Source organism: Eremomyces bilateralis (genome assembly GCF_010015585.1).
Source record: "Eremomyces bilateralis CBS 781.70 unplaced genomic scaffold P152scaffold_7, whole genome shotgun sequence".
In the NCBI taxonomy this organism is placed as follows: domain Eukaryota; kingdom Fungi; phylum Ascomycota; class Dothideomycetes; order Eremomycetales; family Eremomycetaceae; genus Eremomyces; species Eremomyces bilateralis.
The window spans coordinates 540,869-553,970 of record NW_022985073.1 but is presented as its reverse complement, the minus strand read 5'-3'; the positions used below and the strand labels follow the sequence as shown (position 1 = coordinate 553,970).

At 55.7% G+C, this 13,102-nt stretch overlaps 8 protein-coding genes across 8 annotated transcripts; 4 read left to right on the top strand and 4 right to left on the bottom strand.

Annotated features, from left to right (window-relative positions):
• Window positions 1-18: 18 nt before the first annotated feature.
• On the top strand, window positions 19-294 carry P152DRAFT_473035 (uncharacterized protein; the record flags this gene model as incomplete). The annotated part of the gene is made up of 1 exon (XM_033681200.1): window positions 19-294. A coding segment is annotated over one exon (276 nt), but the record flags the coding sequence as incomplete, so codon positions are not given.
• Window positions 295-487: 193 nt separating this feature from the next.
• Window positions 488-1,102, bottom strand: P152DRAFT_457664 (uncharacterized protein). Its single transcript, XM_033679275.1, has 2 exons — window positions 945-1,102; window positions 488-702 (listed from the first exon to the last, which is right to left on the bottom strand). Exons 1-2 carry the CDS (start codon window positions 1,089-1,091, stop codon window positions 631-633), a joined length of 219 nt encoding a protein of 72 aa, XP_033534930.1. The 5' UTR covers window positions 1,092-1,102; the 3' UTR covers window positions 488-630.
• A 681-nt stretch (window positions 1,103-1,783) lies between these two features.
• Window positions 1,784-2,869, bottom strand: P152DRAFT_394881 (SET domain-containing protein; the record flags this gene model as incomplete). Its single annotated transcript, XM_033676276.1, has 2 exons — window positions 1,784-2,649; window positions 2,746-2,869. The coding sequence occupies 2 exons, from the start codon at window positions 2,867-2,869 to the stop codon at window positions 1,784-1,786; spliced, it is 990 nt and encodes a 329-aa protein (XP_033534929.1).
• A 784-nt stretch (window positions 2,870-3,653) lies between these two features.
• Window positions 3,654-4,712, top strand: P152DRAFT_473033 (putative tRNA threonylcarbamoyladenosine biosynthesis protein kae1; the record flags this gene model as incomplete). Its single annotated transcript, XM_033681199.1, has 1 exon — window positions 3,654-4,712. One exon carries the CDS (start codon window positions 3,654-3,656, stop codon window positions 4,710-4,712), a length of 1,059 nt encoding a protein of 352 aa, XP_033534928.1.
• Window positions 4,713-5,366: 654 nt separating this feature from the next.
• Window positions 5,367-6,861, bottom strand: P152DRAFT_395218 (uncharacterized protein; the record flags this gene model as incomplete). The annotated part of the gene is made up of 2 exons (XM_033676295.1): window positions 5,367-6,042; window positions 6,317-6,861. 2 exons carry the CDS (start codon window positions 6,859-6,861, stop codon window positions 5,367-5,369), a joined length of 1,221 nt encoding a protein of 406 aa, XP_033534927.1.
• A 1,082-nt stretch (window positions 6,862-7,943) lies between these two features.
• On the top strand, window positions 7,944-8,666 carry P152DRAFT_473031 (uncharacterized protein; the record flags this gene model as incomplete). Its single annotated transcript, XM_033681198.1, has 2 exons — window positions 7,944-8,135; window positions 8,316-8,666. The coding sequence occupies 2 exons, from the start codon at window positions 7,944-7,946 to the stop codon at window positions 8,664-8,666; spliced, it is 543 nt and encodes a 180-aa protein (XP_033534926.1).
• Window positions 8,667-9,621: 955 nt separating this feature from the next.
• P152DRAFT_481398 (NmrA family protein) lies at window positions 9,622-11,034 on the top strand. The gene is made up of 2 exons (XM_033681817.1): window positions 9,622-9,718; window positions 9,969-11,034. Exons 1-2 carry the CDS (start codon window positions 9,667-9,669, stop codon window positions 10,856-10,858), a joined length of 942 nt encoding a protein of 313 aa, XP_033534925.1. The 5' UTR covers window positions 9,622-9,666; the 3' UTR covers window positions 10,859-11,034.
• Window positions 11,035-11,199: 165 nt separating this feature from the next.
• On the bottom strand, window positions 11,200-12,821 carry P152DRAFT_395122 (uncharacterized protein; the record flags this gene model as incomplete). Its single annotated transcript, XM_033676285.1, has 3 exons — window positions 11,200-11,646; window positions 11,697-12,577; window positions 12,620-12,821. 3 exons carry the CDS (start codon window positions 12,819-12,821, stop codon window positions 11,200-11,202), a joined length of 1,530 nt encoding a protein of 509 aa, XP_033534924.1.
• Between the last annotated feature and the right edge of the window lie 281 nt (window positions 12,822-13,102).

Sequence of the window (13,102 nt, the reverse complement as noted above, 5' to 3'; positions counted from 1 at the left end):
CCCCTCCGCCCCACAGACCCTTACGACTCTCTCGCTATGCGCCACCGCATGTTCTTCGCCCTGCAGTCCCGCGACCCGCCGCACCCCTCCCTACAAAACGCCGCCGCCGCTCACGCCCACGCCCATGTGTCCGCCGCTGTGCACGCCGCGCAGCAGCAGGCCGCGCAGCAGGGCGTCTCGTTGAGTCCGCAGCAGATTCAGCAGGTGCAGAGGCGCGCATTGGCGCAGGCGCAGCAGGGGTTGGCGCAGGCACAACAGGGGGCACCGGTGGTGACGGTGGCGGCGCCGTCGTAGGCGGAAGCGTTGCTTTGCGGAATTCTAGGCGTTGGGTCGGTAGGGTCGGTGGAGGGGTCGATGTTCCGTCGTCGTATTATCTTCCAACTCACCGTATGATCTGCTGGCTATCCTATCGGACATAGAACGGGGGCGGTATTTTTTTTCTCGGGAAAAGCACCACGCACTCGGAGGACGTCTGATTCGATTCGATTCGATTTCCTCGATCGGGTAACCCTGAAACACACATCGCATCGCATCGCATCGCATCGCATCGCATACATTTGACTGTTTTAGCGAGTTTTTTTTCCTGTTTTACAGCATCTTTACTTTTCCGCATTCTCACACACGCCCTTCTCATTTGCTCTTGCTCACATCGATCCTTTTCTCGTCGCATGGACAGCCATCACTGGTATCCTGCATGCATCCCTATTGTACATTAGCATGGAAGAAGCGGCGTAGGAAGGGGGGCAGGGCAGGCAGGGGATCGGGTATGGAGTAAGTGGAGCAGTGTGGATGATTCTTTGCGTTTCCCGGTGTAAGATTTGGACGGCGCAATGGAACAGGGACAGGGAAAGAGGAAAGGGGATTGATGGAGTTTTGTCGAGAAAATCGTTGTATGATACCCCTCCCAAGGAAACGGAAAACAGAAATGTAGAACTGGGACGTACGTACTGGGTTTGTCGGTGGTGATCGGATCGTGTGATGGTGATGGTGATGGTGAGGTCGTTCGTAGACGTCCGGGGTTTCGATTGAAGGGTGTGTGTGGTACAGCCACTCGTCCGTGAAGGTCGGTCCGTCCGTGAAGCGTAAGCCATACTGCGAGCTCCTCGAGTGGCGCGGACCATACATATTGAGCTGCGATTTCTTCGCCAGGTACCCATCCTCATAGACTGAACTCCTCACTCTTCCATCGCATCATCCGTCTCCCGCCGCGCCCTCTTCCCACCCCCTCTCCCCCCCTCATCCTCACCCTTCCTCTTTCCACCCGATCCCTCCGCCTCCTCCGCCTCCTCCGCCTCCTCTACCTCCACCAAACTACAAACCTGCGCGACACCCCCCCAGCGATCCAAAATCTCCTTCTCCCCCAACCGCACCTGCACCGCCAACCTTTCCCGCTCGTCCACCGGACCATGCGTTCCCGTCCCGTCGTCCCGCAGCAGCCGTCGGTCGTCGTCGATCGTCGTGGGGTAATGCGCCAGGCGGTCCGCCGCGCAGACGCGCAGCAGCGCGAAGATCCGCTGGCGCGTCGCGGGGTCGGAGGGGATGTCGCGTGTGATGGACTTGAATTCGGGGGCAGTCATGCCGGGTTGGAGGCGCACGAGGGCGCTGAGGAGGAGGGAGAGGTCGGGGGGGAGTTGGGAGAAGTAGTCGGCGAAGGCGTCCGGGAGGAGGCGGTCGCCGTGGGGAGTGCGGGTAGTTACGACGTCGAGGAGACGGGGCATGGAGAGGTCGTAGCCGTCGGACATCAGGTCTTTCCTTTCGAGGTAGTCAACCTGCAAGTCATTTGTCAGTTTGGTGTTTTCTTTGGGTGGAGCCGAGAACTTACCAGGCCGAGGACATCCTGGTGCATCGCGGTGCCGGGGCGCAACGTGTGGAACGCCGCGATAATGACGTCGCTGGGAATTTCCACCACGTCGTGGATCGCGTAGTTATCGGTGATATAGCCGTATCGACGCAGCAGCTCGGAGCGCGGGAGCGGGCCGTAGTCGTTGAAGATCTGCTCCCCGCGGACGATCGGTTTGATCGCTTTCATCTCGAGGAAGTCCGGCTCGCTCATGAGGTTGGCGTTGTTACGGTCCGCGTCTGCGTTCAGCATGTCCGCCATCGGCACCAGCCCCTTGGGGCAATCCGCCTCGTCTGGGTCGCTGACGTACCCGTCTTCGTCGGCCTCGCCCGTCTCCGGTGAGGCTAGATCGAACGCGTACGCCATGATGGTCGAAGCGAACTGGTGCAGGAGGGCAAGGAGATGGTCGGGCATCATGGGGATGGGTTCGCCAGGCTGGACGTTGAAGAACACCTCCGCATGTTGTAGCATGAGTGGGATCATTCGCCCGAGGAAGTCCTCGTCAGCTTGCTTTTTGCCGATGCGCTGAAGTACCGTGCTGCCTCGCAGCTCCGCGAGTTCGTGGTCGGACCAGTACATGAGGGTGTTGAACTCGGTTGGGAGAATGCTGAGGTACGGGAACCACGGCGAGTCACGGCCGCGGAAGTACTCGTATGTCATCGCCAGGATCAACATGGCCCACGGTTCATCGTTAAAGTCTTCAATTACTGCTCTGTGGTCCTGAACCAGCTTCGAATTCTCCGCCGTCAGTACTAACGAGCGAGGGATCCGGAACAGCGTCTCGCCCTCCTCGATCTCCGCGGTGGCAACTATAACCAAGGAATTAGTATAAGATTGATACAAAACTTCCTCTCACTCCGGCGATCTAAGACTTGGGGGACATCAAAGACCGGTCTCTCACTTACCCACGCCCCGTCCCTCCTTGAACTGTCTCAGGTCCTGCAACTCGATCTTGTTACTGACTTCCGCCCCGCAATGGTTGAGCCACTGCAGGAAAGCGTTGGTCTTCTCGTCGAACGGCTGAGACATGGTTGTATTTCCGTACTTCAATGTCTTCTTGAAATCTATTTTTCTCGACACAAAGTTAGATTTAGAAGCGTGGAAGTGAGAGTAAGGTGAGAGAAAGAAAACACCCATCCGATTCGGGCATATGGAGACCTTGTGGGTGGCGCCAACCCCTATCAAGCTAGCGGCTGTGGCGTAGCCTTACGCCATTGGCGGATTTTGATTCGGTCATTCCAGTGATCACATAGAGAAGGTGATTGTAGTAGTCTGGTTACGGCCGGAGGTTTAAACGAGATGCATTCAAGGTCGTAATGAAAACAGTGATGGATCGATTTAACAAGTTACAACTGATGTGTCTCGATTGCTAGGCTCACTACCAATATTAGCACGAGAACCAACAAATCGAAACATTATGTAAGCAATTCTGACTGTACTACCCTAGTGGGCAGTAGAGGCACCTCACAAAGGCAGTGTGGTTAACAGGATTCTTCTAAATATGGGTGCTTAATTATACAGAGAATCCCTTATTACATCGTACGGTGCTTACTACGTTATGTCTATGCTAAGATAGGTTGAGTGGTCCTAATAAATAGCCATGTAGACGTTCATCAGGCATCACGAACCACACATTTCAATGACTCAATTGTTTTGCCAATCCGCCTGGACTAAACACCTATACTGAGTCAGTTTCATCCTTGAATTCCTGGTGATATCTCAATATCCCACTCATCTCCGCAACGTGAACCTCTACGAAACCAACCCGAACATCAAACACCCCAGCTCTACCCCATCTCCCATATTTATCATCATGATCGCCCTCGGCCTCGAAGGCTCCGCCAACAAACTCGGCATCGGCCTCATCTCCCACCCCTCCCCCACCTCCCCCCCCATCATCCTCGCCAACCTCCGCCACACCTACATCTCCCCCCCCGGCGCCGGCTTCCTCCCCAAAGACACCGCCGCCCACCACCGCGCCTGGGTCATCCGCCTCATCAAGCGCTGCCTCCAGCAATCCAGCCTCCGCCCCTCCGACATTGCCTGCATTGCCTTCACCAAAGGGCCCGGCATGGGCGCCCCGCTCACCGCCGTCGCCGTCGCCGCCCGCACCGTCGCCCTTCTCTGGGACAAGCCGCTCATCCCCGTCAACCACTGTGTCGGGCACATCGAGATGGGCCGCGCCATCACCGGCGCCGAGAACCCCGTCGTGCTGTACGTCTCCGGGGGGAACACACAGGTCATCGCGTATTCGTGCCAGCGGTACCGGATCTTCGGAGAGGCGCTGGACATCGCGGTGGGGAACTGTCTGGATCGGTTCGCGCGCACGCTGGCCATCTCGAACGATCCGGCGCCGGGATATAATATCGAGCAGTTGGCGAAGCGGGGGAAGAGGTTGTTGGATCTGCCGTATACGGTGAAGGGGATGGATGCGAGTTTTTCGGGGATTTTGGCGGCGGTGGACGCGTTGGCGGGGCGGGTGCTGGCGGAGGAGGAGAGCAAGCGGTTGCGGGACGAGGAAAGCGGGGAGTTGGTCACGGTGGAGGATCTGTGCTTTAGTCTGCAGGAGACGGTGTTTGCGATGTTGGTGGAGATCACAGAGCGGGCGATGGCGCATGTGGGGAGTCAGCAGGTGTTGATCGTCGGAGGGGTGGGATGTAACGAGCGGTTGCAGGAGATGATGGGCCTCATGGCGAAGGAACGAGGGGGGAGCGTGTATGCCACCGACGAGCGGTTCTGCATCGATAACGGCATCATGATCGCCCATGCTGGGTTGCTGGCGTTTGAGAGTGGTGTGAAGGACGGGCTAGACGACAGTACCTGCACGCAACGGTTCCGGACCGACGCCGTGCATATCAAATGGCGAGATTGAGACACGAAGCGATCCCAACGTGACGACACATCAACCGATGCCAAAAGAGATCTCAGAATGTGAGCGACTTCCATTGAGTGAAACCGAAAAGGTCCGGATCGTATCGACCACGGACCGGGAGGATATCTCCTCTGAACATTCTACAAAGGTGAGAAAGAGTTCCTTCCCATGATCTACCCCATGATCTACCCCATGCCCCTGTATTCTCAAGGGAAAAGAAGCGAAGTTCTCAACGATCCATTGATAGCATCCCGTGCAGGAAGCAAAAAATAGCGGTCCCGAAGAATCGTCCTCCCAAGCCGAGCAGCGACCCCAAAGCCCATGAAATGCCCGATGCCCCAGTTCGTTTGCGCAAACTGAAGGCAGCACCCACCTACTCCTATCCTTGGCCCGGTGATATTCCATACGAAGCCGAGTGAAAAGCAAAAACGAAGCAAAGCCGTCCCTCGCGATTACGCGTCTTGTGTCATCATGAGTCTTGGGTCGTGATCATGATCGCATCCGTGGTGAGAAGAAATCCCGTGTCTACCAACCCAGGAAGAAAGTCGTGTCGTCGGCCGTCCAAGTGAAGTGGATCATCATCGCCGGTCATGGTCCCTCGTCGGCTTGAACACGATCGTGGTTTCGAACTGCATGATCAGTCAGCATGGTCAACTAAAGCTGTGGGGGACAAACCTTTCGCTTGTATCTGGTCGTGCCGCTCGTAGCAAGCACCCCATGTCGGATACTACTGGTTGCTAGATGATTCAAGACCGTATGATTGGGCACCACCAACACCGACGCGTCATCCTTCATCGGCGTCGCGCTGTTCAAGATACTCTTGCTCAAGAACATCGGCAACGACGGCGGCGGATGCCCGTACCCTATCACCTGCGCCGCCCGCTGGAAATACGGGTCCCGTTCGTCCGTGTCGTAGTCGGCCAGGAACGTCGGGATATCAGTGTGATAGTTCTTCGGTGACGTCGGCTGGATGGACGCCGGTTTGGTCGCGTGTTCGGGCGCGGACGGCGTGATGATGGCGCCGGGGACTTTCGCGACGGGCGACACGGACTTGGGTTCTGGGGGCGGAGACAAACGCAGGGGTGGGTGGATGTTCGCTGGGACGACGTAGTCCGGCTTGGGAGTCTCGGAGCCGGGCGGCGCATCGGGAGCGGAAGGGATGTCGTCGGGCGAGACCTCGATGTAGTTGACCAGGATGTTGGTGAAGTCGACGGCGGTGGGAAGGTGGTCTGACAGGCGCATTTCGCCATCGACGATGAACTTGAGGTGGTGGGTGCCCGGTTGGAGTTGGAGCGTTGCGGAGAGAGCATTCTTATTCTTGCTGGGGCCGCTGTGATAGGGAAGTCAGCCGTGTCCTTGCGCTTCAGATAGGCAAATAAGAAATAAGTGAAATGGAGGAGTGATTTGTCGCATCTTCAGTGCACTACATGCGGGGATTCCGCAATCGCGGACTGATTGAGCGGATTGCATCGCCATCTTCGCAACCGGTGTGGCGTGTCTCGGATAGTCGCATATCGAAGCATTGGCCCCGATAACTGACTCCCACCGGTTCAAAACTACCGACAAGCAAATGCGATAATGTTCGAATGACCAAATTCACTTACTTGCGATGCAACTTGTACTTCCGGTCCCACTTCGCAAACGTCCCCGTCACGTACACCTTCTCCCCCGGTCCCGCCCACTCCAGCAGCGTCGGCACCGTCTTCTGCGGCACCCCCTCCGCGCTCTTCGGCAGCTCATCCTCGATCTCCTCCTCGTCCACCGTCGTGCTACTCAACATGCTCTCCTTCCTCGGCAGCTCGTCCACCTCCGCCGATCCAGGCTCCCTCGGCGCCAGGATCGGTGACCCAGGCATCAATACCTGCTCGTCGATCGGTAGAGGTAGGCGAGGCGGTCGACCATACTCCGCCGGCTGTAGCGGGTATGTGTCAGAGGTCGGAGGCGCCTCTGACTTGTATGCGACCCGGCTGGGTCCGATCATTGTCTCTGCCTGCGGGACGGTGACGGGGACGGGGACGGTGACGGGGCGGGCGGCGGGGGTTGGGCTGGTCGTGCTAGAGGGAATCGGCACCGGTGGAGTGACATTCGTCGCGTGTGGATGGGGTTGCTCCGGAGCTTTCGCTTTCGCTTTGGATTGATCGTTGCCCATGCTGGATCCTAGGCTTCCGGGAGCTCGATCGACGGGTCGGAGGACGGGGGTCGGGGCGGCTTGGGATCGACGAGGGGCTTGTTGAGACTGTGAGTACGAGTGCGGGAGTGTGTGCGGGAGCAATAGATGCGTTTGCGGACCTGTTGGAGAGTTCACCACTTGGGCGATTGCGCTTTCAAAGCTTGCCGATGGCGGGGCTGCGGTGGCTTTGGTGGAGGAGAGGGTGTGAATACCTTGGATGGATTCCCTCCGCCTGGGTTCCCTTGGTTCCCTTCGTGAGGTGCTCCGGCTTGGGCCTGAATGGGACGGACTGGGTTGGGTTGGCTGGTGAGATGATGTGGTCGTGGCTGGAGAAGAGGTGGGAGCCGATGGGGGAGATTGAGGAGCGCTGGCCCCCGTGGATCGAGATGGGTTATTCCCCATCTTGCGCGTGGGGGGCAATTGGGTTTAGCGATCACGGAGAGATGATCGGTGGATTGAGACGCTCGTGCTGCATGTCTATCAAGGTGTCGACATGTTGAGAGCGTGAGAGCGTGAGAGCGTGAGTGAGGGAGAAATAAGATTATATATCCCGCGTGGGTTGAACAACGACGGCGGTCTTCATGGTGTTCCGGAGCTTTCTATGAATTCCAGGCTACGAATTCTACGGGGATGCCAGGCCCCGATAGAAGTATCACTGTACATACAGGTTACCATACATAGTATCACTGTAATATTAGTATCTAGAATAGGCATCGATCGCTCCTAGCTGTCCCTCTTCTCCCCTTCCTCTTCTATGCATCAATCAATGCACGCGTTTTCTAGGATCCGACGAGCTTTCGACAACGACAAATACCAGTGATTTCCGGCCTCCCATATCCCAACCCTTTCCTTGTCCTCCAATCCGGCCCAGTCACGGACATCTTTCATCGTCTTACCGCCCTTAGCGGTGTGAATGCCTTATCATTTATTGAATGGCTTGGACGGCTGCAGCTTGCTCAATCCGATGCTCAACCTCCTCAATCCATGACAGATCTAACTGCACCCTGTTATCTTGAGGAAGTCAAATCTGTGTGGGATCACCATACATGATTCTCTATGCAATGGATTTCCGGTTTATGTCCGTCGTAACTTTCCCTTTCGTGAAACTGGGTCAACTTCTCCTGGGTCTCGTCCTCACTCTCCTCCGTCTTGCCTGGTCCATTATCTATACGATCATCCTCCCGGGCATTTATGTTGGCCAATTTGCATACCGTACAGTCCTATATCCATTCGTACTTCTAGGAAAACTCGAGGTTAGTTCTATCATTGATTTCATTCGTTAAATCCTCTGATCATGAATGTCGACCGTTCGTATTGTTCGTCGCCTGATCGTATTGTTCCTTGTGTGCATGTATGAGAACTCCGAGATTGATTTCTCAAGCAACCTCAATCCACTGGACTAACACCTTGTAATATTACTAAACCAACTCCAGGACCTCTACATCTTCTTCAGCTTCGCCGTCCTTATCGGCGCCCTTGCCGCAACAACCGCATTCTCCCTCTACCGCGGCGCCGTTCTGGTTCTAGACCTGAATCCTGAGACAGCCGTCGCCATTGAGACACCCGCACAACGCTCTATTTCAGAGTACCGCGAGGGTCGAAAACAGCGACGGAAATCCAAGTCGCCATGGGTGGATGAGTTCGAGCGGTCACGTCTTCCACCAAGCCCGCTAAGCCCTTTGAGTCCGGGAAGGTTTGAGTTTCCGGTCGGGGGAACGCTGGATCGGAAACGGGACTTGATGTCGCAGACGATATTAGAAGAGGAGGATTCATCGGGGTTTTAGCCATGGGTTGAGTCATGGGTTATCTTTTCAATCATCTGAGATGAGGAGGTTTGACTCCATGGAAGGATGGACGTCTACACAGAAGATCCCTCAGAGACGATTACTTCCTGGATCTGGCTACTCCCTAATCACCAGCCAAGACATAACCAATTGTTCTCGGTGGCCTTATCCCACATCGAGATGGCAATATTCGGCGCTGTCGACAGCAGACGAGCATCGATCCGACGATCCACTTCAAGACCATCTCCAAGCTGCCGATGCCGTTCGATAGCCTCGTGAATACTACGAAGTTCATGGAGATGATGAATTTCAAGATGACAACGCTGGGGATGATGCTGGGGATTTCGCGGTCCTGCAGGCGGTGGAGAATTAGACGCCTCGGGTGCCAGCATGACTAGGCGAAGTAAAGTGGCCCGTGAGGGGGATTACACCGACGAGCGGAGCATGAATACCATGTCAATAAGCATGCAAATGTACGAAGGCGAAGAGGCTATTACCAGCAACAGCATTCACACGATGCAGGCCGATGTCTAGAGGCAGGGACGGCGCTGAACATGTATCACAAGAATGGACGAGAAGATGCTCAAAGTCCAAGACACGGGACCCGGAAAATGTGGGAATTAAATGCTCTCTACTTACGCGGTCTACTCTAATATGAATGCTAACTATCATTCTCATGAGCTGATGTCCATACAAATCCTCTGATCCTCGTGATCGTAAGACAGACATGGGAGATCTGGAGGAGGATTCAGGGACCGGGGGGCTGAATGATATCATCTCATCGGAGTAACAATCCTCCTTCTCATACGATACCTGATCCAGCTTCATTACTTTTTCAATCCTTTAAATTAACTAGAAATACTATCATATTCTATAGGTGACAACAAACTTACTACCTTATCAAGTGTGTTGCACAGATCTGCAGTTACTGGCAGCTAGAAGTGGAACGCTCATTGGTTGATCACGACATTAACTGGTTCCTAATCCAGCGATACCAGACATGGTTGAGAAGAAGTATCTTTTGGTTACGGGCGCTACGGGGAAGCAAGGCGGTAAGTCTTTTTCGTATACAAGTCTGAATATCTCTTTGCCTGTTGTCATGTTATTCCTGTTCGAAAGTTTTCATGCAGTCTTTCATTCTGGAACCAGTCATCCTCAGTCAAATCTATTCATCTTAATTTAGTCGCCCTATTAAGCTAGCGCAGTCATTTGTCTCTTAGATGCGGATTTGACTCACTGAACCACTGCTCTCCTTCCCCCCTACATCGCTCAGCCCAATTACCACCCCACTAACTACCCCAGGCGCCCTCGTCCGCGCCCTCCTCGCCCACCCCTCCTTCCCCACCTCCCCCTTCCATATCCTCTGCCTCACCCGCACCCCCTCCTCCCCCGCCGCCCAATCCCTCCTCGCCCTCTCCGATCGCATCTCCCTCCACCCGGGCGACTTCTCTGACTGCCCCTCCATCTTCACCACCGCCCCGGGCCCCATCTGGGGCGTCTTCTCCCTCCAAACCCCCTTCGGCCCAAGCGGCGCCGACCGCGAAGAACAGCATGGCACCGCCCTCACCGCCGCCGCCGCCACCCACGGCGTGCAGCATCTCATCTACGCCTCCGTGGACCGCGGCGGCGCGGCCCGCTCGGACGAGAACCCGACCAAAATCCCGCACTTCCGCTCGAAGCACCACATCGAGGCACATCTGAAGCGCACGGCGGCGGAGCACGGGATGGCGTGGACGATCGTGCGGCCGGTGGCGTTCATGGAGAATTTGGTGCCGGGGATGATGGGAAAGGTGTTTTCGACGGCGTGGAGGGAGGCGATGACGCCGACGCGGAATCTGCAGTTGGTGAGCGTGCGAGACTTGGGGAGGGTGTCGGCGGAAGCATTCGTGGGGTTTGAGAAGGAGGGGAGGGAGGGGAAGTGGGATGGGAGGGCGGTGTCGGTAGCGGGGGAGGAGATGAATTATGAGGACTTGGAGAATGTGTTTCGGCATACGGTGGGGTATGAGTTGCCGACGACGTTTGGGTTCCTAGCGAAGGGGATCATGTGGGTGATGCCGGAGTTTGGGGAGATGTTTAAGTGGTTTGAGGAGGAGGGGTACGGTGCGGATATCAAGGCGGTAACGAAGGAGTTCGGGCCGTTCGTGGATGTGTCGACATATCTTAAGCAGGATTCGGGGTTTGTGACTGATTAGACTGAGAATGGTTTCAGGTATCTAGGCAAGGGTCAGTTGTTATGAGGCATTCTCATCTTTCAGACTGGTCAAGGACATGGAGACAATTTGCTGTATAATTTTTTTGAAATGCTAGCAATAAAGCTGCTCCAGCATAGCCTCGCCATTGGTATCAAAGGCTACTAAGCGTTCCGACCATGACCTGTATCAGGTCTACAACTCCGCTACTACCATAATGCCATGTCCTCATTTAGCAGCCTAACGGTCCCTTTTCCCCCTCCGCGTAACCGAGAAGCCCACCCTTTGTCTAGTAATGGGACGACTTCGCTCCATTCAATCGTCATGCTCACTGGACTGCCATATCACCGGCACCCCTCACAATCCTCCAAACACCACTCCTCCGGAACCAACGCCACCACCTCAAACGCATTATGATTCCGCAACCGCTCCTCATTCCTCCGAAACCCCTTCATGCACTCCACCGTCGCCTTCGGCTTGATCTTGCTGATATTATGGACATTGAGCGCCGGCGGCGGCCGGAACATGTTGTTGTACACCACCAGGTTCACCGCCCCGTTCTTCCGGATCTCGTACCCCACGATTGTGAGCGAGTGGCCCGGCTGCTGCAGGAAGAGCGGCGGGAGCGACGTCTGGTGGACTTTCGCGGTGCAGTTGGGGCGGACGCCGCGGCGGAAGTAGGTGGACACGTAGGAGAGGAGGGCCTCATACGCTTGGTGATCCGTGGAGAGGTCATCTTGGAAGGATTCGGGGGTGAAGTCGACGTTGAGGAGGGTGAGAACCGCGGCGAGCTGGAGATTCGGTTAGTACATGCGTGAGAATTCTTGATATAGCAACTCACTTCGCTCGTGCCAATCCACTTCCGCGTGCCCTTAACGCCTCCGGTTTCCTTTCGCCCAAACGAGCAGAACCCCTTATCCCACGCCTCTTCGATCATGTCCTGTAGATCTAAAATCCCAGGGGTCATGTCGAACCCGCGCCGCCTCAACTCCTTGTAACCCTTAGATCTTGCGTTTTGGATGTACGACAGCATCACCTGGATATTCTTATACCCACAGAACCCCGTGTCACGCGTCGTCGTCTTGCCGACATGATGCACCGCATCGTCGCAGTACCACGCCTTCCGAATGTTCCGATCCGTCTCCGATAGCCGTGCCAGCTCGGGGATCAGGTCCGGCGTCTCGTTCTTATACCACGTCAACGTGAGCATCCCCTTCCCATCGGATCGGAGGATATTCTTCCTGCAGATGGAAATCGGCTGCTTCATCTCCTGCAACATCGTCGCAGGCATTTCATCCTCCCATGCATACGGGCCCAGGCCTTCCCGCCCTTTCTTCGCCTTCTTCCGCGCCATCGCGACTTTCTTCCCCTTATCTTTCCCTTTCGATTCCGCGGTCCGCGGCGCGATGGAATCGAACAAGCTGCGCGTCAATCCGGTCCTTTTCGCCGGAGATGGTTGCTTCTTGCTGTTCCGCGCGCTGCGTCGCAGGCCGTCCGCGATATTTGTATCGAACCGCCCGGTCGCGTCATCTTCACCAGCACCGCTGGGCCCTTCTCCGTCTTGCTCATCTTGCTCACGTGCCGTCGCGCTGTCTGCCTCGTCCAGCGCGAGCGACATCTCCTCCGCGTCATGCATCTCCATGTGCTCCGCCAGGTCGCTGAGCAACACGATCTCCCCGCAGTCTTCCACCTCGCATTTGACGTAGTTGAACTCCGCGTCATCTTGCAGGGAGTCATGGCTGCGCTTGCGGCGGTTCCCGGTACCGTTGCTGGGCGAGGGAGATTCATCCTTTTCTGCGCTCTTGCTCTGGGATGTGGCTGGAATGCTTGAGTCTTTGGTAGGAGAGGCGCCTCGCGCCACGAAGGGAGAGTCATCGGTGTGTTGCTCTTCAAAATGATAGAGGATTTCTTCTTCCAGTGGGGAGGTGTAGTCACACATGGGACAGTTGAACACTCCTGAAGCCATGGTGGGTTGTGAATGTGAGGTTGAGTAAAGAGGAATGATGAGGACAAAGGATGCAGCGTTGTCACACAATCATGCGTGATAACCACCTGAGTCAGTCATATAGTAGTAAGAGAAACACGTATCAGAGAGGATTGAGATCTTAAAAAGCACTGGTTTGCTTCCATGGATTAACACTGAAGAGTTGCTGTTGCTCTGCCTGAAGTTGACGCGTTAGATAGGTAACAGCATGAGAGAAGGTAGATGTTCTGAATGACGACGGCACATTCAACACGAAGTAGCGA

Excerpts from the sequence above, each read along its gene's own strand:
- P152DRAFT_457664 (XM_033679275.1), bottom strand. The coding sequence starts at position 1,091 with ATGGCTTACGCTTCACGGACGGACCGACCTTCACGGACGAGTGGCTGT. Across the intron at positions 703-944 it reads ACCACCGACAAACCCAGTAC|GGATGCATGCAGGATACCAG; the intron begins GTACGTCCCAGT and ends AATGTACAATAG.
- P152DRAFT_481398 (XM_033681817.1), top strand. The coding sequence starts at position 9,667 with ATGGTTGAGAAGAAGTATCTTTTGGTTACGGGCGCTACGGGGAAGCAA. Across the intron at positions 9,719-9,968 it reads CGCTACGGGGAAGCAAGGCG|GCGCCCTCGTCCGCGCCCTC; the intron begins GTAAGTCTTTTT and ends TAACTACCCCAG.